The 21,239-nt window shown below is 35.5% G+C and overlaps 1 protein-coding gene across 3 annotated transcripts in view; it reads right to left on the reverse strand.

Annotated features, from left to right (window-relative positions):
* The window catches only part of LOC135086062 (uncharacterized), a 78,118-nt gene that overhangs the window by 15,964 nt on the left and 40,915 nt on the right, over positions 1-21,239 (reverse strand). The window contains exons 3-4 of one of the 3 annotated variants that reach the window (XM_063980829.1): positions 14,692-15,081; positions 10,038-10,262 (exon numbers count right to left, since the gene is read on the reverse strand). In XM_063980829.1, the coding sequence (XP_063836899.1) occupies positions 10,038-10,262; positions 14,692-15,081 (615 nt within the window). Of the gene's footprint in view, positions 1-10,037; positions 10,263-12,516; positions 12,742-14,691; positions 15,082-21,239 lie in introns of all 3 variants that reach the window. The other 2 variants (XM_063980830.1, XM_063980831.1) reach the window with 2 other exon arrangements.

A 21,239-nucleotide genomic window follows, 5' to 3' on the forward strand; every position in this document is an offset into this window, starting at 1 on the left:
TTCAACTTACTGCAAATTCAACATTTTAGGAATTCAATATTGTGTACCTAAAGGGCTTTTTCCAGTAAAAATAAAGTTTCAGGCATAAAGAAAATAATGCTGTGAGGTGCTAATTGTACTGACTTAAATTAAAAAGTTCGCGAATTGAGGAGATAACAAAAATATATTTCAATGGAATGGCAATTTCGAGAAATTTCAAACACGTTTACAACAATATAACCGGCATGCGTTGCAGTGCCACGTGTAAGTAAATATTTTGAGTTAAACCAAAGTTTCATTGATTTTAAGTCATTATTTGATTTTTGTAGTAGTCTAGCCCTTGGTTACATCATCTTACTTTAACTCTATACAAAACTACCGGTTAAAGTTATAATCACGGTTAAATTTAAGGTGATGCAACTCAGCCTTACTGGTTTTGTTATTTTATTTTAGGGTGTGGTCGACAAAACACAAAAGAAACCAAATTAAATAAAAAAGAAAAAACACCTAAAGTGATTTAAACCTTTGATTTCTAACATCTTATTTCTCTAGCCGCGCGGCTGCTCTGCACAAATCGCGGCTCGCTCTCGCTTCATTTGGTAAAGTTCTGGTCAAGCTGCCCAGTAGGGCAGCGCGGGTTTATCGATATCGATAAACGTGTTGTTTATATTTTTCGATAAATAAACAATTTTATCTATAAGTTAACCCAGTGTACTGTACCATAAAGTATACGTACTTCAAACTTCTCCAATATTCTTTTGATTCAATTCTCCGATCCGTTCCTAAAAATTTCACGAATTCATAATGCTTTAAATAGACAGTCAGATCGAAGAGGCATTCCCAGGGCAAGTTTGGCACGCATTGTGACATCAAATGCAAACCCATAAAGATTGTTTAAAAAAAAGAAATGCGTATTTTTGTAGCAGCAACAAAGCAGAAACATCAAGCCCATAACTCAACAACGTCTGGTGGGACAATTTTACTAATTCTTTTACTAAATGTTCGTTGAAGCCCAAGGATGGTTTTTACGGCGAGAAAAATTCGAATAAATCCCGGGCGGAGCCGCGAGCGGAAAGCTAGTGTAACTATAAAAATTTGGCATTAAAAAGGTTTTTCTCTATTTTAATTTCCACGATTTTCTTCCAATCGCGCCCCTAATCGACTAATTCACATCACTACCGCCCGCGTAAGCCTTAAGTGGCTTAGTTACTACAAGTGCCGCCAAATAATGCGGGTAGAACAAAAGGCGGATTACAACCACCCGAAAAAGAATTAGCGAAAAATACCACTACCCAAGGCGGTGGATTTTGTTTTTTTTTACGTCAGAAAAAGGCGGGATCAGCGGAAAATCATGGCTGATTTATTGGACCCGCATGTTCGACGTTTGACTTTCGAACTGGTTAGTTTTTAAAATTGGAACTTTGCAGACAGACTTTGTTTTTTTAATAGCTTTAAGTCTTTTTATATCGGCACTCTACACGTCTTGTACAGTCGACAGCAAACACAGAGACTCTAATTTTTTTATTGCAAAATTGAGAATGTTACTAGGTATGCAAAATCACTTGAAACCTATGTTACAGTTAAGCTTTTACATTTACAAATACATTAGTTTTTATTTTATTCAAAAATACCCAGTAGTTATGATTTTATAGGCATTCAAAGTTCGCTTAAATATTGAGTCCCGCCGACGGTCACGTGACCCCGTGTGACGTACATTCACAGCGTCCGCTCACTAGAAAACGGATATAAACATACTTAAATATTTTTTTTTTTGTAAATACAAACTTATTATACATATTAACACCCAGACCCATCACAGAAATTAAAATTGAACCAAACCCAAACTTGATGCGATTGTGTCGTTTTATTGCGAATTACCTTCCAGCTCCATCATTAGACCCCGATTACTATATAGAATTAAAATACTCATCAATACAAAACGAACGAGTCCAAACTCGATGCATTTAAGTCGTTTTATTATAGAGTTCCTATGGCCACCTTCCAGCTCTATCATCAGATCAGCTCCATGTCATCATAATATTGCATGGTCATCCAAATCACATGTGTTTGCGAAATTTCAGCTTAATCGGTTGCCTGGAAGTGGCTCTTAATTCAGTTTGCAAGATTCCACCCATACAAATATGAGCCAGTCGTTGTAATATGACGTCACGCGCATAAAATGGCGGGCCGGCCGCCGCCCGCACTTTTAAAATTCAATATCTTGGAAACTAATTAACGTATCGAAATAATTCTTTCACGTGTATTTTTTATTTTTAACAGAGAATACAGAAAGCTAAAAAACAAAATTAGTGAACATTCTTCATTGCATTTATTTCAACTGCATAATAATATTATAATGTCACATTGCAGATTTAGCTAGACGTGCTGTCGTAGTATGTACTTTATAGGTAACTTTTTCTTCTCAGCACTCGCTCATTTATTGTCCCGAAGCTGTGATAGAGTTTTTACTGGGACGTGTGTTTTTTTAAGGCCTACTTGCAAAAATAAAATGAGTTTTATGAGTATTAAAAAAAATATAAAGATAATCTTCGTGGTCATTTAAAACTTTGGGTAGTCAAAAAACTAACTAGGCTAGGTATGTTTTGTAACTTTTATTTTTATTTTCGATCTAGCAACAGATTTTTTTTCTCTTTTCAGGGGAACATTACTGTTTTTTCATTTGTATTTATTACAAAAGAAGTTTTAAATTAGTTTACAGGTCTACCACTTTTATTTTCAATACAAAAGGGAGAGTTTGTCTCAACAATAACTCATGCACGACTGGTTTAGAAAGTCCGTCTTATTTTGTGCAGACGAATCTGCAATCGCGATAGGATCGCCGCCCGGGGCCCTATCTGGGACTGCACGGGTTTCCAAGCTTGCCGAAGGCTTAAAATCACTTATTTCCTTACTTTGATTTAAGTCTATTTTATGTCTCGGCTGTTGTTATTCCCAAATAAATAAAAATAAAATAAATAAAATGAAACTTTTAATAGAAATCCGAACAGATTAAAAACAATATTAAAAACCCTAGAGCGCTTTGGAAATCAATAAAAGAAATAACTGACCTTAAGGCAAACAAAACCACCAATAATGAATTACTAGGTATTATGAACTCGCCGATAGATTCCGTAAACCACATAAATAATTTTTTCGCAAACGTTGGCAAACAACTTGCCGAAGACATCATCAATAAACCCTCTAATGGAAAAGTCCAAACCATTTAATTTTGCCGGCGCCCCAATCATCATCATTCGTTTTATTGGGGACTGATATTGAGGAGATTAATGCGGTTATCTCAAACTTAAAATCTGAAAGTGCCCCTGGCTGGGATGGAATCCATATTAAGTTTCTCAAAATGGTCAGACCCATTGTTGTTCCCATCATCTGCCATTTAGCAAACCTCTGCTTTGAGAAAGGTATCTTTCCCACTGTTCTAAAAAAATCCATCGTCACACCAGTCTACAAAGGCGGTAACAAAAGCGACCTTAATAACTACAGACCTATTTCTGTCCTGCCGGCTATCTCAAAAATAATCGAAAGACTTATTAATGCTCGAATCATTAACTACCTTGAAAATTTCAAAATCATTTCCACCTCCCAATTTGGCTTCCGTAAGGGGAAATCCACTGAAGATGCGGTCATGGATTTGTCTTCTCTGGTCACTAAATATTTAGATCAAGGAACTAAGTGTCTAACGGTCTTCTTAGACCTAAAAAAGGCCTTTGACACAGTGGCCATACCCGTACTCCTAGAAAAAATTGAAAACATTGGCATTCGGCCTACTCCATTAAACCTACTAACAGACTATCTTCGGGACAGATCGCAGTGTGTTAGGATAGACGGTTATTTAAGTAACGCTACAACCACTGAGTACGGAGTACCACAGGGTAGCGTACTGGGCCCCACTCTATTTCTAATATATCTAAATGACTTGACAAACCTTAATATTGAGGGTGGTCGTATTTTTTCCTACGCGGATGACACGGCCATCGTATTTGGAGGCTCCTCCTGGAACTCTGTGTTTGATATAGCGGAGAAAGGACTCTTTAAGATCTCTAACTGGCTCAAATCTGCTCTCCTAACCCTAAATATTGCTAAGACCAACTATATTTGCTTTGCTATTAATAAACGAACACAACCATCTATTAACTACGAACTAAAAATTCACTACTGCGACTACAGTAACACCAAATCCTGCGGTTGTGCTGCAATCAAATGTGTAAACTTCACTAAGTACCTCGGGGTAACTCTCGACCAACGGCTATCTTGGCATCATCAAATAGATTATATTGATGATAGAATAAGAAAACTTGTGTGGATCTTCAAAAAACTGAGGCACGTCACTTCTCAAAATCTTCTTAACAGCATCTACATAGCTTTGGCCCAATCTGTCATGATATATTGCATAGCTATCTGGGGAGGTGCCACAAAATCTAAATTCCTCGAGGTAGAGAGAGAGCACAAAGATGCTTACTAAAGACGATGTTTTTTAAACCGTACAAATTTCCCACAGACGAATTATACGAAACCTATAACATAATGTCGGTTAGAAAACTATATGTCCTAGCATCAACACTTAAAGTACATAAAACCATGACATACAAACCCGACTTGATGACTGGTAGAAGACAAAACAATGTGATACCTATTCCGACTTGTAAAACTGAATTCGCCAGACGGCAATTTTATGTTCAGTCTACTTTTGTATACAATAGATTGCATAAAAGACTTAATATTTATAAATTGCAATACTCTGAATGTAAAAAAATCCTGATAAAGGGACTTGCATCTTTTGGCTACCATGACTTAGAAGACCTTCTTTCAAGGCCTGTACTGTAGGCTTTTATTCGAACTTAACCGTGTCTTGAGTAGTGGTCTTTAAAAACCGATCCCAAGATTAAAATCGTAGGGCTACCCATCGCACACAAACTCACACACACACACACTCTCTCTCTCTCTCTCTCTCTCACACACACACACACACACACACACACACACACACACACACACACACACACACACACACACACACACACACACACATACACACACACACACACACATACACACACACACACACACACACACACACACACACACACACACACACACACACACACACACACACACACACACATGCACGCACGTACACTTACAAACAGTGAGAATCGACCGTTATTTAAATATTTAAAAATTGTAAGAATTTGCTTCTTTCTGTAAAAAACTTCTACTGAAATCTAAAAAGATGATTTTATTTTGCATACTAGTGTTAAAGATTACCTATGTACTTAAATTATCGTAACCAGTGTAAGAAGAGCGGGGCCTCCTGCCACAGGTATATCCATATACTTACTAGGTAGGCCCCAGCCTCAGATTAATGTAAATACCTGCTTGTAAAAGTAAATAAAAAGATTTTTTTTTTTTTTAAATCACTTAAATAATACTTAGTGAAAGGCAGTTTTCTTAGTTTAGGTATTTTTCCTTTTTGAAACATGCAACCTAGTTCGTTGTTCGTTCGTTTCAGCCAAATGACGTCCACTGCTGGACAAAGGCCTTTCCACAACGACCGGTCCTGCCCCTGGTACATCCCGTGACAATATCTAGATATCTAGATAGATATTAGAACCTTTCATTCAAGATCTCCTCTTTACTTGACTGTTTATTTTGACACTTGGTTTTAGCCCCTTTGCCTAAAAATAAAGAGTCACAAATGGCCAAGGAACTGAAGGAATTAAGCTCACAAATCAAAAAGGCTGTGGTTACATTTCAGAATCAGCAGAAAATCGGTAGACCGTGAAAGTGTGACGTCACATGTCACTAGTGGATGCGCGCCTGAGTTTGAGAGCCACTGGCCTAGGAAGATCACCCACGCAGAATAACGGTCCGATGCCAGATCGGCTATTATCCGCCGATTTTGCTGTTTGCACGTGAAAATTGGGACAAAACTGTGCATATTTAAAGTTTAGAAACATTTAATTTTAAGAAAAAACATAATTGTACAGTCACCGTCAAATAGATTATGTCACCCAAAATAGCCAAAAAGTTCGCAACACGTCTTACAATTGGAATTTAAGGTTGTGTTGTTAACTTTTTGGCCTATTGTTATACAGGGTGTCCCAGAATGGGTGAATCAAACTGCTAGGGGAGGTAGCTCTACTAATGTACTATCCCTAAAAAATATGAAAAAAAAAATAAAGCGCATAAGGACACATTTTTTTTTTAAATAAAAATAAATTAGCTTTGCCTAAGTATCTGGCTATAATTGCTGCGTTTGGAGTTTATTTGTAGGTACTTTTTTCTTACTAATATTAATTGTACATGATCGCTTCGTTTATCTGTAAACAAACTTTTGAAAATAATGATTAGATTTCGAGTTTAGAGCACAAATTTTTTTTTTCATATTTTTTAGGGTTAGTACATTAGTAGAGCTACCTCCCCTAGCAGGTTGATTCACCCATTCTGGGACACCCTGTTTAGTGGAATGTGCCATTGTAAAAATTTCATAAATAAAACTTTGTTTGGCAAACTAGTATTAAGAACTCGATTATAACTTCTATTGATTTTTCAGGAAATTATAATACATACCTATGTTTCCAAGGGTAGAATGAAATTTTCCTGAATCAGGCACACTGCTATGGCTAAAGCGTAAGTGTCTGCTACAAGCTTATCTTGCTACCGATTTTGAAAACGCATTATTTTGAAAAACATCCCCCAAATCAGCCCCAACTTATCTCCCTCACTCCATCTACCAAAGAGAGAGACACTAAATTTACCCGATACAATTGGTAGTTAGCGCGCGCCGTTCGAAATTCGAATTTTCGAACTAATGGCGTGGAAGCCATAGACTAAACAGGTGGTCTGTCGGTGCGAAAGTTCGTTGCAGATTCTCGGATAAACTAGGTCAGATTTTTACCTAACGTTTAATACTTTTCAGGTATTTATTTCTAAGTTATTTTTACCATAATATTCAATAATGAGCTGAAACTAGTTCAGTAGTAACATTTATAACTGTAATTCCTAAAGGTAGAGATTTGGAACTTTAATGATCCATAACCTTTTATTTTAAAGAAATCGGAAAGTCGGGATTTAGGATTTGTGATAACAGCACACTGACACTGTTTTTGTCCCATAAAAAAGTAAAAACGAATCCAAACCGCTCCCAATTTGACACAATAAAACACCTATTTTTCCCGCCACAACCGCTGTCACTTTGACAGCCGCCGCCATCTTTTATGGCCGCGTTCCGTTATCGGCGCGCTCCGCGGGATTTATAATGTGTGAATAATACGCCCTACGAGGTTAAATACGTTGTCTGACAATACATAAATTATGAACGACGTAGGGTGGAAAGATGTTGGTATTCTTCGGGTGAGATAGCTATTTTCTTGTTTATCGGGGCGGAAAGGTCTCTTTTTGTTGTCACCACAATGGCGGGGTGTCATGACAGTTTATTAGTAGGTGAGATTATTTTATTGGCAACATTGGGAGCGGCATTCAGCTTGTATGTTGCCTACATTGTACGAGGTATAAGATGGAGTTTTTTCCGTCTTATGGGAAATTAAACTGCAAAAAAATGTTTCAATTTAATTTTTAATTATTGAATAGTGATTTTAATCTAAAAATAAAATAATTTTGATTTAATAATTCATGACTAGATAAATAAATAATTATTGTTTCAGCTCAATGTAGGTAACCGTACAGTTCGTGCCATACAGGAAGTTGAATTGAAAGAATATTACTGGGAAATATACTTATTATTTTTCAATTAGGTATGTACTTATTTAGTAAATAATTGAATCGGCTGACTGAAAAAGGGCATTTACTTACCCAATGAATTTTAATTTAATTAAGCTGAATGAATGGTTTTGACACATTTTAAAAGTATGTCAATTGATTCGTTATTGACAGGAAGTTATACCTCGGACGAATAATACAGTACTAAACATTTTTTTCTTCGCGCCAAAACTTATTAAGCTTGAATTTAGAAGTGATCTATTACAATAAAAAGAACTTAAACAAGCCTATTATAAAATTTTAATTAATCTTATTAGATAAAAAAGCCAAGACCCAAGACCTACCCCAAAGTCATTCGTACCGTGAAAAAGTCAATCTGTTTTGTTTTTTTTTTGCTTTCGACGGTTCCACAAAAGGTATTTTATAATGCACAATCCGGTGAGTATCGATAGTCCTGATCTCGACTCGATAAGGATCGATAAAAGCTAAGGATCGTGTTCGAGCCTTTAAGAGTTTTTTATTCGAATAGCTATAAACACCTAGTTACTGTTAAAGTTAGAATACGGTTGTTTTTTGTCAATCATTATTAGGTACCTGCCTATTTGACTGTGAACCGACGATCTGGTGAAGGTCGCGGAAAGTGCCTGGATGCGGGCAGCGCAAGTCTGGTAATTGTGGAAATCCTTGGGGGAGGCATTTGTCCAGCAGTGGACGACATTTTGCTGAAACGAACATGCCTATTTGAATTTTTCGTCTCTAAAAAACCTACGAAATTGCCGTTTTCTGTAGAGAATTTAAGGAAATCTTGTTTTTCAGTTCAAACATTTTAAGGTATAATTCCCATCAAACAAAAGAAGAAGAAGAAGACATTTTGCAAAATTTCGTGGTTAAATTGAGAAAACATTATTTTAAGTGTTTATGATTCATAAAATAGAAAAATCTACTTGAAAACATGTAAATTGATGCAACTTCAGATGCCTTTTTGAAGAAAAAATACTTAAATTTCAGACTGAGTTACAACACCTAACTTAACGGTAACTATAACGATGACCGGTGTATTTTGTATGGAGTTTGACAGATTTTTGACGATTGTTAATGTTAAAGTAAGATGGTGAAACCCAGCCTTAATATAGAGTCTATACTAAAATAGATGAGCAGCAAACTAGAAAACAATGAATTTAACAAAATCAAGTCATATTTTTTACTTTTTTTTACAAAATAACTCAAAATATCTACTTAATTACTACCGTCTTTTCCCACTTGTTTACAAACTATCTTTGTATATTACAAATAAATGATAAAGCCGTGCTTTGGGATCTTTCTGTGGAGTTAATTTATGGGCACCAATTAGAAGGCACGCCAGATACTATCGGATAGCCCTTTTATAATTGTAGGAAGTGCAGTGGAGTCGAATGATGAAACTTTTTTTTGGATAAATTCGTGATAAGTTTTTCCCATGAATGTCATAAGTTTGTGTGAGATTGATACTGAATAGCTGCGTAAGCTGCGTTACAGGTTAGAAGTCGAATTTATAAAAAAAAAGTTTTATCCTTCGACTAATAAATTGATATCTTAGTAAGGTATTTCATTGGATTTTCATCGCTAGAATTAAGATGGTTTCTAGAAGTATGTTTCCTAAGTAGGTATAAGTTCTGTGAGAAGATTATGATTAAGTATTGACAACAACAAAATAATTTTCTGTTTCAAACTTAAACTTAATAAAAATACAAAAAAAAAACAATTACATAAGCGACTCTACCCCACCCTGTCCCAAAAAACCTTATCATGGCGACAGCCGCGGAGGTGATACTAGTTTTATTTCTATTTATTTCATTATAACCCATTTATTTTACGTTTTTTTGCCCCGCCCTAGGAAATGACTCTATTAATATAATGCGACTGTATTTTGGGTACGATCCTTGATTACAGAAAAAAATGTGTGAACGTAGCAAATTAGAGGTTGATTAGGCATTTATGAGGTTTTAGACGATAAAATATAGTTATACGTATTGATTAGAGTAGTAAATATTTTAAAAATATCATTGTTAAACTAACATTTAGGTGATTATAAAGAAATTGTTCACAAAACAAAAAAATAAGTACGTTAACCGAGCAGTCTAAAAATAGAGTAAAAACTTTTTTAAACCATCGCGCCAAAAAAATCTACTAGTACTGGCTGATATTAAAAGAAAGAAAAAACGCAATATACCTACCATCGCGCCAAAAAAAACTGCTAGAACTGGCTGATAAATAAAAGAAAAAAAACCAAGTGCCCATTAAAAAACAACCAAAGCAAAGACATCACACCCATGCAGGCTTACCTTTCGTCGCAGCGACAATGCATCAGCGTGTTTACGCGCCAATTGTACAGCCCATACTTCTTCTCCATACCCCCGATCCAAAACGGACACCTTAGGTCGTGGACCCTGCAGCATCTGTCAGTTCTTGTATACCCTCCGAGTTGAGAATACCGCGTGGCAGAAAAACCCTTGCCACACCATTTGGTACCCGGTACTCGAAGGAGTTCCATCGCGTCGCGTTTCGGTCTGTTGAGGTTTGACGTTTTACTTTTTTTACGGCCAGGGTGGCGCGATGTGATGACCTCTTTCGTTTTTGTTTGCTTTTTTTTGTTTTAATGGCTTTGTGCCACCGACGAAGATTTTAATAACTGCCAGTTTTAATGTCCGATTCAAAAATCAGAAGAGACAACCAGTAATAGTGATGTTACTGGAATTTTTTTTTTCTATTTTTGGACTAGCCTTTATAGGCGAGAAATATAGCAGTAAAAACTTGTGACCAACATAATATATATTTCAAAACATACCTAGAAACTTAAAAAATAATATTGCTCTAAAATTCCGTAATTGCGTAGGCCAAAAGGCGACCACCAACGGATTTTTACTACAAAAACCATAAACACGCCGGTCCACGTAAATCCGTCATAGAACATAGACCATAAAGTCGATAGATCATTGCGCCGAATGATCCATAGATCACTTTTACAGCTCCAAGCGATTGGTAAAGTTAATTAGGATTATTGAGGATGCGAAGAATTTCTTCAGCAATAAAACTTTAATTACAATGCAGTTATACTTGATAGCACGTCGAGATAAGCAAAGATGCACTTTATGTCGTTGTGATAAGTGCGAATTTGCAATCAAAAATATCTTTGAAAATTACTAATATCCCGGTGGATGTAAGTGAAGTTATTTAAAGCAAAAATGCATTAAACTAACTGTATATTATGTTTAGGAAATAAGATTTAGCATTCGCTTCCTTGTTCCAACTTTGACAAAAAAATAATAAACAAAAGGAAATTCCCATTACAAAGAACGGATCGGTTTTTTACGGGACACGATCCTGCAAAAAACGGACGACTCCGTGAGAACAATCTGTAAATGTGAGTTCACGACAGTCCAGATTTGCAGGAGAACATGGATCTATGGAAATCAAGCGTTCCCAGAGGACTGAGGGCGTAGTGTGAGTTTATTAAAAATGTATGAAAAGTTTAGTTCTTGAAGGTTTCCGCTAGGGGCGCTGTACAATCCGTCATACATTTAATGTCATTTTTTTACGCGGTCACTAGTGAGGACTTTTGATGTAAACTCACACTCAGCCCTCTGACATCACGTAGGGATATTTTAACGAGCTCAAATGAGCTATAAACGCCGTGATATAGGATTACAGATCCTTGATATGTTAACGGCTAGTTTACTGGATTTTATTATTTATTATAATTGATGCAATATTTTTAAACCTGTTAAGATTTAGAGGAGACGTGATGGGACATTTTAATGTTTTTGTTTTTTAAGTTATGTATAACCAAGATATCTTGATCTATGTACGAGCAATATGGTATGAGTAACAAGGCCTAATGTCAAAAATAAACTTAAAAAAAATGTACAAGAAAATGGCTCTATGCTAAGTTACCTAAACGGGACTATTCCGCTACACCGCTGCAACTCCTTTAAAGCCAGGATCTACAGCTAATTTACCTAGGTATACCTACTTTTATTTTATTAGCAACATTATGTTGTTGTTTACATAAATGATTGACAGCACAGTAAAAAAACCTAGGAAAATTCACAAGTGCATTAATTGCACACTAGCGCTACAGAGTTGTGCTTTCGTCTTTCGTCACTTTTTAAGAGACATCCCAATTAAAAAATAACAGCCCTGCATTTGTAAGTATTCTTTTTAATGACACTTACCATATTTTGTGTAAAAATACCCACCCCTAATGCGAAAAGCGTTGTATTTGTTTCATATAAGCCCCATTTTAACCGTAATTTGAAAATCAAAAAATACTATCTAAATCTAAATCCACCACCGAAAAATTAAACCACACACGAAAAACACCCAAATCAACATGAAATTAAAGTCTAGGCTATTTTCCGAGTCTTAAAATGGTTTATTTACAAGGAAGCAGTGCAGTTTTCCTATCTACTCTATTAAATACATAAAAAAGAAAAAAAAATGATTTTATTACATTATTTTTTATTACAGATTATTCCGTGTTCTACGAGTATCTATGCAGCAAAAGGTCAGTTCAAGGTCCAAGGAATTTTATAATAGTACATAAAGAAATAAAATGAAGATTTAATGTGACGTCACTTTTAATCATCATCATCATTTCAGTCAAAGGACACTGCTGGATCATTGTAATCTTTTTACAATGAACGAATCTAGGATAGGACTTGAGAGCCAATTTTGATATTTTTGAATTTTAAATTCCGTACCCCAAATCGAAAGCAAAAAAAGAAAACCTTCCAAATTCAAACATAAAAAAACAAAACCAACCTCCTATCGCATCGGCAGTGAGACACCGTGTACGGCCTAAAGTTGAAGTAGCCGAACCTCTTCTTGAAGGGGCCGATGTTTCGTCTACAGTTATCGTGCGCTCTACAGCAGCGGTCTTCGTTCCTATGATCGTCCCCCAGTTCGGCGTAGGTTTCGGCCAACTGGCCAGCGCCGCACCACTTCGTCCCCGGCACTATGAAATTTTCACGGAATGACCTGCGCGACCTGTTTTTTTTATTAGTGTTAGTTGCTAGTGAAGAAAAAGTAAATCAAAAAAACAATAAAACTGAAACTAAAAACATTAAAGAGAGCAAAGAAGTAGAAATTAATGTAGAGTGCGAGAACCCAGGAAATAAATTATTATGAAGTGATTGGAAAATTATTTTGAAGTAGAAAAGAATAATTAATGATTAAAATAGAGGAAGAAATTGCAAATGGATTGTTGTAAAATAATGAGGTTTAGTTGTTTATTAAAGTATTACCAGAATCCTTTATCCAATTAGATTTATTAAAATTAATTAGGTAAAAGTAGTTACTTTGTTTAAAACATACGTTACTTTTTAAAAAATATTACAGTATTTTTTAGTAAAAGTTATTTCAGTTAAATATTATGACATTAAATTAAAAACACAAGTGTTAATATTTTATTTTCTGTACTGTTACTGTAACTGTACCTATAGGTAAACAACTGTCTATTTTTCGTACGAAATAAAATAAATAAGAATATTCTCTTTATTAAATAGGTGATTGTAAAATAAAATTAAATCCAATTCACGTACAAAACATCACGAAAGAAATAAATCCTAATATCAAACCGATTGTAAAGAACCGACTTTACATTATGTTCCATTTTTAACCGACGAAGAAAAACAGAGGATGTTCTCAAGTCGAGGCGTATTTTTTTTTTCGTTATTTTTATTTACAGAGTTTCAAAATTCTTTTTTTTTTCAATCTTATATCAGCGAGGCATTGTACAGCCAGCGTCAAATAGTTTGAGACACCCAAAGTAGCCAAAAAGTTCGCAAAACGTCTTTATTACAATTGAAATAAGGTGGTGTTATCAATTTTTTAACATCCAATGTCACGAACTATTTGACGCTGACTGTACCTACTTGACACTGGCTAAAATATGTGCAAACCGAAGCCATTAGAAATATTTTAAAAAATGCGAAGTAAAATTTTTGGTGCTTTTTCTGATTTTTGAATGGACGGAGTTTTGAATTTCGAATGATGAGTGAGGCAGGTAATGGTATGCGAAAGAGGTCATAACATCGCACAGAAACCAGGAAAGTACTGGAAAATGTCGATAGATGGCGGTGCAGTAGTTTTGTAAACTTTAATAAGGCTTATCGTATTTTCACTATAAGTATAGCGCTTCTGAGCCAGTGCCTGATGGGAGCGGCACGGGAGGGGTGACTTTCACAAAATATTATGTCAAAGTATGTATGTTACGGTCAAAGTGATAAATGTGAAAATTATGAATAATCGCCGGTTATTATGAATAATTACCGCATGATTTGGTAAATGTGATTAATATGAGGTCATTTATGTGTGTATAAAACTAAATAGGCGGCTTAGGGGTGGCCCAAGGGCCACCCCCGCCGCACCTTAACCTATTTTTCACTTTAAATCAAAACATTATGTAATAGGCATCATGGAAAAGTAATATTATGCAAGAAACATTCCAAACTCATTATGCCAAATTATATTAATATATGATATCAAAACGTTCAAAAGTTTGGCTGTACACGAGCACGTACACAAATGTAGTGCTCTTTTATGAAATTTGTTAGTACTAAGGTTGAATTATTAAATAATCACTGTTAAATGTGATTAATTTATCACTTTTACCGCGACTGTCGGTAATTATTCATAATAACCGGTTATTATTAATAATTTTCAATTTATCACATTGACCGTAACATGTATACAAATCTGAAGATTTGAAGTTTCGCTGACGTTTGACGTCGCAAAAACACTCTCGTATCTTAGGCACTGACTCAATTAAGCATTAGATCTATAGCATACGACTACGGTCGAGTATAAAGGTGTCACTCGACCGACAGTGGCAACGATTGAGTGCAAATACGGTAGCTCTTATTAAAGGAGAGATAGGTAAAGCTTTTAGCATATCTTCTGTAGATTCAAAAGTTGATTTTAGAGCAGGAAAATTACCTAGCTAAAGAATTCTCTGAGATTTTGTTCCTATTTTCCATCATATGAGCCAGTTCTTCGTGCCTTTGTAGGCATTCCATTTTTAATCTGTCGTAATTGAACCAAGTAGCGACATCTGGTGGCAATCGCTCGCCTTTCCTCAGTATTCGTAATGTCAAATTACCAAATTGGCGGTAAAATTTTTCCTCATCGTCACTTCTTTTTTTCTGTGTCAATCTGTAACCTTCTTCGTCTAAGGCCAGTTTTAATTCTTTTCTCAAAGTTTTTAAGAAGTTCCTGGCTGATTTCCCTTGCGTTATGTATTCGCAGTCTTGCACTTCGCCGTTTGGCGCGTAAATTACTTGAACAAAATGGCGTCCATCTGTCAACTGCCGGAGTTTCAACCCGAGTCTGTAACAAAAAAAAACCTATTTAAATACATGAAATCCAACAATATCAATAGTGTACTTTCTTCTTCTATTTCCCTTCTCATTTCAAGTTTTTTTTACACAATAAATAACCATCTCTATGATAAAAGTTATCAAAATCATTATTTCAACAGTTGCAGCAAAAGAAGGCGGTTTTAAATCCGGTTGGTTTTTTTTAGCCAAGTAGGAAAACCATTACGTGACTATTCCCACCTCTCGTTCCCACCTACTCGTTCGTTCTACACCTACCACTACACTCCTGTGTAGCCAGGATCTACAGCTTGACCATCACAACTCAACCAGTGAAGGTCAAGTTTGTCCCGGGAAAGACACTGTCATTGGACCCGCAACGAAATTAATCAGAAAAACATAGGAGGAGTTCGAAGTTAAGAAAATCATTAGCCAAAGCATTTTACTACTTAATGGCAAAATTTCTTCCCCTCTAGCTCCTTTTTCTAAATAGCACACTCGACTAGCTCTCAGACGGACTGATCTTTCTCACAAACACTCACGACCCTCTAGCATAGTATCTACATATTCCCCTTTCTAATATTTTGGCAAAATACTTGAACTCTTAAAAAAAAAAGAACTTTCAAAAATGTAAGATATAATGCACCATTTTCTGGAACTTATGGTTAACTAGATTTTGCCCGCTGCTTCGCCCGCGTTAATTTCGTTCTATCCTAAAAGGTTCATTTTTCGTGTTACGGCTATTATGTATGGCCTATGAAACTCACAATAAAATAAAAGCTGAAAAAAAAACAAAAGAAAATAAAAGCCTGCTTGTGACCACACGGCTGCACCAGCCGAAACGTTAAGCCGTGATGAGTAAGGCTAACCCATATAAAAATGTCGCGTTTAGAGTTTAGACCCGTGTTTTTCTATTTAAAAAGAAAAGAATAAGTAAAATTACAAACAAAAACATAGCTCCCTATGACCCCTCTAATATTGAAATACAGTAGAACGCCGATTATCCGAACGCCGATTAACCGAATCGCCAATTATCCGAATCGGTCCTAAGCTTAATATAAAAAATTAAAACCAAGTAATTTTTATTTTGTTTTGTTGTAACAAGTTGGAACTCGCAGGAGTCTAGATATATTTCAACTGAGCGTTATTGTAGAACTGTAAACACAGTTAATAAAGTTTATTTTATGTGTGACAGTTCGTTTTAAACACACTTTTTCTATATTATCAGTCTATGTCCGATTATCCGAATTTTCGATTATCCGAATCGACACCGGTCCCAATTAATTCGGATAATCGGCGTTCTACTGTAAGTTAAAATGTAACTGTAAGTAATACGACACTGAAATAATTCGATTATTTAACAATAACAGTATCCATTTGACGTATCTATTAACAACTTTGGGGTGACATTGAGACTCGGGCATACTCGGGGGAGGATGGATGGTTTAAATGAGAGTGAAACCATCGAGCAAAAAATAAATCTCTATACAAAAAAATGTGTTAACTATCTACGCTGCGCTTTTTTTTTATTTATATTAAGGCTGAGTTGCACCACCTAACTTTAACGACACTATAACGATAACCGGTGCTTTTTTATGTAGTTTAACAGATTTTTGACGTATGTTAAAGTTAAATTAAGATAATGCAACCCAGCCCTAAGGGTTCCACAGTGATCTTCCGACTGAGCATGACTAAGTGATTGAAAGTAATTTTTTTTTATTTTATTTTCTTCATTTTTACATAGTTTGTCAACTTTCATTTTTATTCTTTACCTTTCAAACTTGAAAACAACGTTATTTTTTTTGTGCAAACGTAAACCGTAGTTGCATCTTTAAAATAATGTACACAAAAAATGGCTGGTTCCTTCTCGCATAAACCCTATTTAAGTGAATCCATAGAGAATCCATAGAGTCGTCACCGATACGTCAGTAATGTCAGATAGTGCAGGGATGCGGCGCCCTTGCGTTTGTTAAATTGTTTAATTGGGTGTGAAGAGCGGCCTGCCACTTCTTTGTATTGTAGTTTGTATTGTTTGTTTATTGTTAATTGTTCAGTAAACCAATTTGATCTGGATTTTGGTACAGCGACAGCGAACATTTTGTTGCAAAAAAAACTTTTAGACTGAGTTGCACCACCTTATTTTAACCGTAACAATAACAATAACCGGTGCTTTTTGTATGGAGTTTACAGATTTTTGACGTTTGTCAAAGTTAAAGTAAAATGGTGCAACCAGCATTAACTATAGTGGTTCTAGGCCTTATTTGACACTTTTGTAGCAAAAAAAACTTACTGTAGTTCATAATATGATAATAGGCCTTATTTTTAAATTAGGGCTAAGTAGGATAGACTTTTCCTTTTGATAATAGCGATGAATTAGTGTTTTCGCCACCTTTCATCATAATATCATAACCTTTCCCTCGTCTCACTTCAATGCAAAAAGATGACCGTTAATTAGGGTTCCGTACCTCAAAAGGAAAAAACGGAACCCTTATAGGATCACTTTGTTGTCCGTCTGTCCGTCCGTCCGTCCGTCTGTCAAGACCCTTTTTCTCAGGAACGCGTGGAGGTATGAAGCTGAAATTTATATCAATTACTCAGGTCTACTGTCCCTTGAAGCTGTGAAAAAATCAAACTTCTAAGCCAACGCAATCAAAAGATACAGCCGTTTATGCCGCAAATTTTCGACACTTGCAAGGGAATCAAAACCTACAGGGTGCTTCCCGTGAACTCAGAATCTTGAAATTTGGTACGAAGCAACGTCTTATAGCATAGATAAAGGAAAAATTACGAAAACCATAAATTTTTAGTTACATCACATAATATATATTTTTTTAATAATTTTAAACTTACTACCCATTTCCTCATAAACGCGTAGAGGTATTAAATTGAAATTCATACCAAATACTCAGGTCTATAATACCTTTAAGCTGTAACAAAATCAAACTTCTATGTCAACGCAATCAAAAGAAACAGCAATTTAAGCTGCATATTTTGAAACTCGCAAGTACTCGCAAGGGAATCAAAACCTAAAGGGTACTTCCAGTCGACCTAGAATCTTGAAATTTGGCATGAAGCAACGTTTTATAGCACACATAAAGGAAAAATTCCGAAAACCTTAAATTTTTACTTACATTACAAAATATATATTTTTTAATAAATATAAACTTACTAGCTTTCCGCCCGCGGCTTCGCCCGCGTGGAATTTTGTCTGTCACAGAAAAACTTTATCGCGCGCGTCCCTGTTTCAAAAACCGGGATAAAAACTATCCTATGTTCTTTCCCGGGACTCAAACTATTAGTACGAGAGCCCACGACCAAAATTTTTGTCTCATAGCAATACGGCCAAAACCGCATCAAATCGATAGATACGATTATCCTGAACTCGAAAATACCAATATCAGACATTTTCCGCGTAGCGTTTGATCTGACCGAATTTTCAAAATTGTCAAAGAATTTTACCGAACTGCATCATAGCAATATGTCTGATTTGCAGACTGTAGTTGAATGATAGTTCTGAGATACCGGAAACATTATTTTCAGACGTTAGTGGTGTAGCGCAAACCCGTAAAATCACTTAAAAAAATTAAAAATGAGACAAAAAAAATGTCTCATAGCAATACGTCTGAAAATCTTTTTTATTAGTAAATTTTGGTTATTTGATGCGAACAAAACAATTTTCAGACGGAAATGTGAACGCATTAAATTTTGAGACCGTTTTGAAAATGTCAACAAATTTTACCGATCGGTATCATAGCAATATGTCTGAAAATTGTTGGACATGATAAAATAAGTTGTCCACATGTGCAAAAAATTTATATCAGACAAATTAAGTGTAGCACCTTCTCTATCATACAACTTTTTGATACACTTAAAGTGTCTGAAAACAGGTTTTTGGTAATCATGGCAGCAATACGAAAAGTTAAAAAAAATAATTATCCGTATTGCTATGATACAGGTCGGCTAAATTTGTTGACATTTTCAAAAATGCGCACAGGCTATATGCTACGCGCAAAATGTCTGAAAACAAACTTTTTCGTAATACAATTATAAAATCTATGTACATTTTCACTATCAGACGTATTGCTATAATACCGACTGTCTTTTTTTTTTGACACAGCAGAAATGGCCTCCCACTCAGTTGCTACACTTTCGACCGTTACTACACACCTAGTCGGGTTCAGAATCATACAATCTAACGATTTTATAGGGTTTTTGCCGTATTGCTATGACACATGGTTTTGGTCGTGGGCTCTCGTACTATATCTCTATGCCAAATTTCATCAAAATCGGTTGCGAGGTTTAAGCGGGAAAGCGTAACAGACAGACAGACAGACAGACAGACAGAGTTACTTTCGCATTTATAATATTATAGTTGGGATGAATTTCATTTTGCAATAAAAATACCATAGTTATGACTCGATTGCATCGATTGTCGTAATGAACGAACTTTGTAAACCTTGCAGGTTTGTACGGAACCCTCGGTGCGCGAGTCCGACTCGCACTTGGCCGGTTTTTTTTTTATTTAAATGGCTTGTGCACTGTTATTAAATAAGGGAAATTCATAAAATAGTGACCAAGTACACGGATGGATTGAGGACCAAACTCACAATGTTTCTTTTTCTTTAATGTAATTAAATAATCTGTCTAGGCTATCTATGTTTAAAATTACTTGCTACGTTAACCTTTCGGCTGATACATCCCAATTTTTACGGCTCTATAAACAAGAACAAAGTTCATAAACTAACCTACCCAACATTAACCGATTGTTCCTGAGCGAGCTGCGCCCTTTACCTCAACTGGCATCCGCAGAATACCAGTGGTCGTGATGCGCTCTCTGCCGTCACGGCGTATACTGAGCTGATGCCATTTTGGTGCTTGTAGACGTTCTGTTGTCTAGTTTTAGTTATTATCTTGCTGTGTACCTACTTGCATCGAATAAATATTTTTCTTTCTTTCTTTCTTAAAAAGCAAAAACACGCCAATGTTTAAAATATTTGAAATTTTATTAATTATATTTGAAAGATCTTTTTTTACACGTTTTAAAAAGTTTTCTTCAACTTTTTAATTGCCCAATATCCAGCCAGTGTCATTTCCGGACGATCAAAACAAATAAACACTGATTGTATGTTACGTAACTTTGAGATATTTTTCAATACCAATAAATAAGAGATCTCCATGCTGCAGCCTCATTTGGTAAAATACAGACGTCAACACGTCAAGCTTGACATTGTAGCTTCTTATGTCGTTGACTTAAGTGCTATTTTTCAACAACAATGTGTAGGTTTATGTGCAGTTGACTTTACAAGTTCATCTTGCCTTGCAACACGGAAAAGGCGTTGCTTTTACCGAATTGGTGCAATAATTTATGTTTTGGTTGATTACAATGTTAAGATCTGATTGCTGATGAGTTGATAGAGCAATTATTTACATAATTAATTGACCCATGATCGCTTAAAGGTAGCAAGAAGGCGCTAGATGCAGACCGCTACCAACCGGGCGACGACGTGGAAATCATTGGGATGGTCATTATATTTTGCCAACTCAATTATCTAACTTTTTTCAATAACAAAGCAACCAAGTCTTACAGTTGATTTCAAATTAATTGAGTTTTTAAGACCAGAATGAAGTGTCTTTTAAAAGTAGTTGTGCTGCTGTAGTTATTGATGAATGGTGTCAAATACCCAATCGGCTATGCACCCCAGCACTCTGCGTTACAAACCGAATATGAGCTGTGCAATTAATTGACGTTTTATTGGATAAGGGGAAATGGCCCGGGATACGGGACAGTCGAGCGAGAAAGGAAAACTAAAAAGACTAAAATACATTTTTGAGTGAGAGAAAGGAAAACTAAAAAGAAAATACTTATCTACTGACAAAGACACAGTTAATAATATTTTGTAATTAAAGTTTTTATGAACAGATTGTTTTAGTAGTGCATCTTAGGGGCCGGGCTTTTGGAAATCCTTATTTTAAATTGATTTTAGGAAGTCTGTTAATAAATATGTAAACATCAGAACTATAAAAAATACTTAAATTGTAAAAGTATCTTTATTAGGCAGTACCTACCTACTTAGGGTTTCATAAGGGCCATAATAAAATTGTAAAATCTTAGGCGTTGTATGCCAAAAAACACATCTTGAAAGCTAAGCAATTAGCACAATAATTTATTTA

The sequence above is a fragment of the Ostrinia nubilalis genome, chromosome 30 (genome assembly GCF_963855985.1).
Source record: "Ostrinia nubilalis chromosome 30, ilOstNubi1.1, whole genome shotgun sequence".
Classification (NCBI taxonomy): Eukaryota; Metazoa; Arthropoda; class Insecta; order Lepidoptera; family Crambidae; genus Ostrinia; species Ostrinia nubilalis.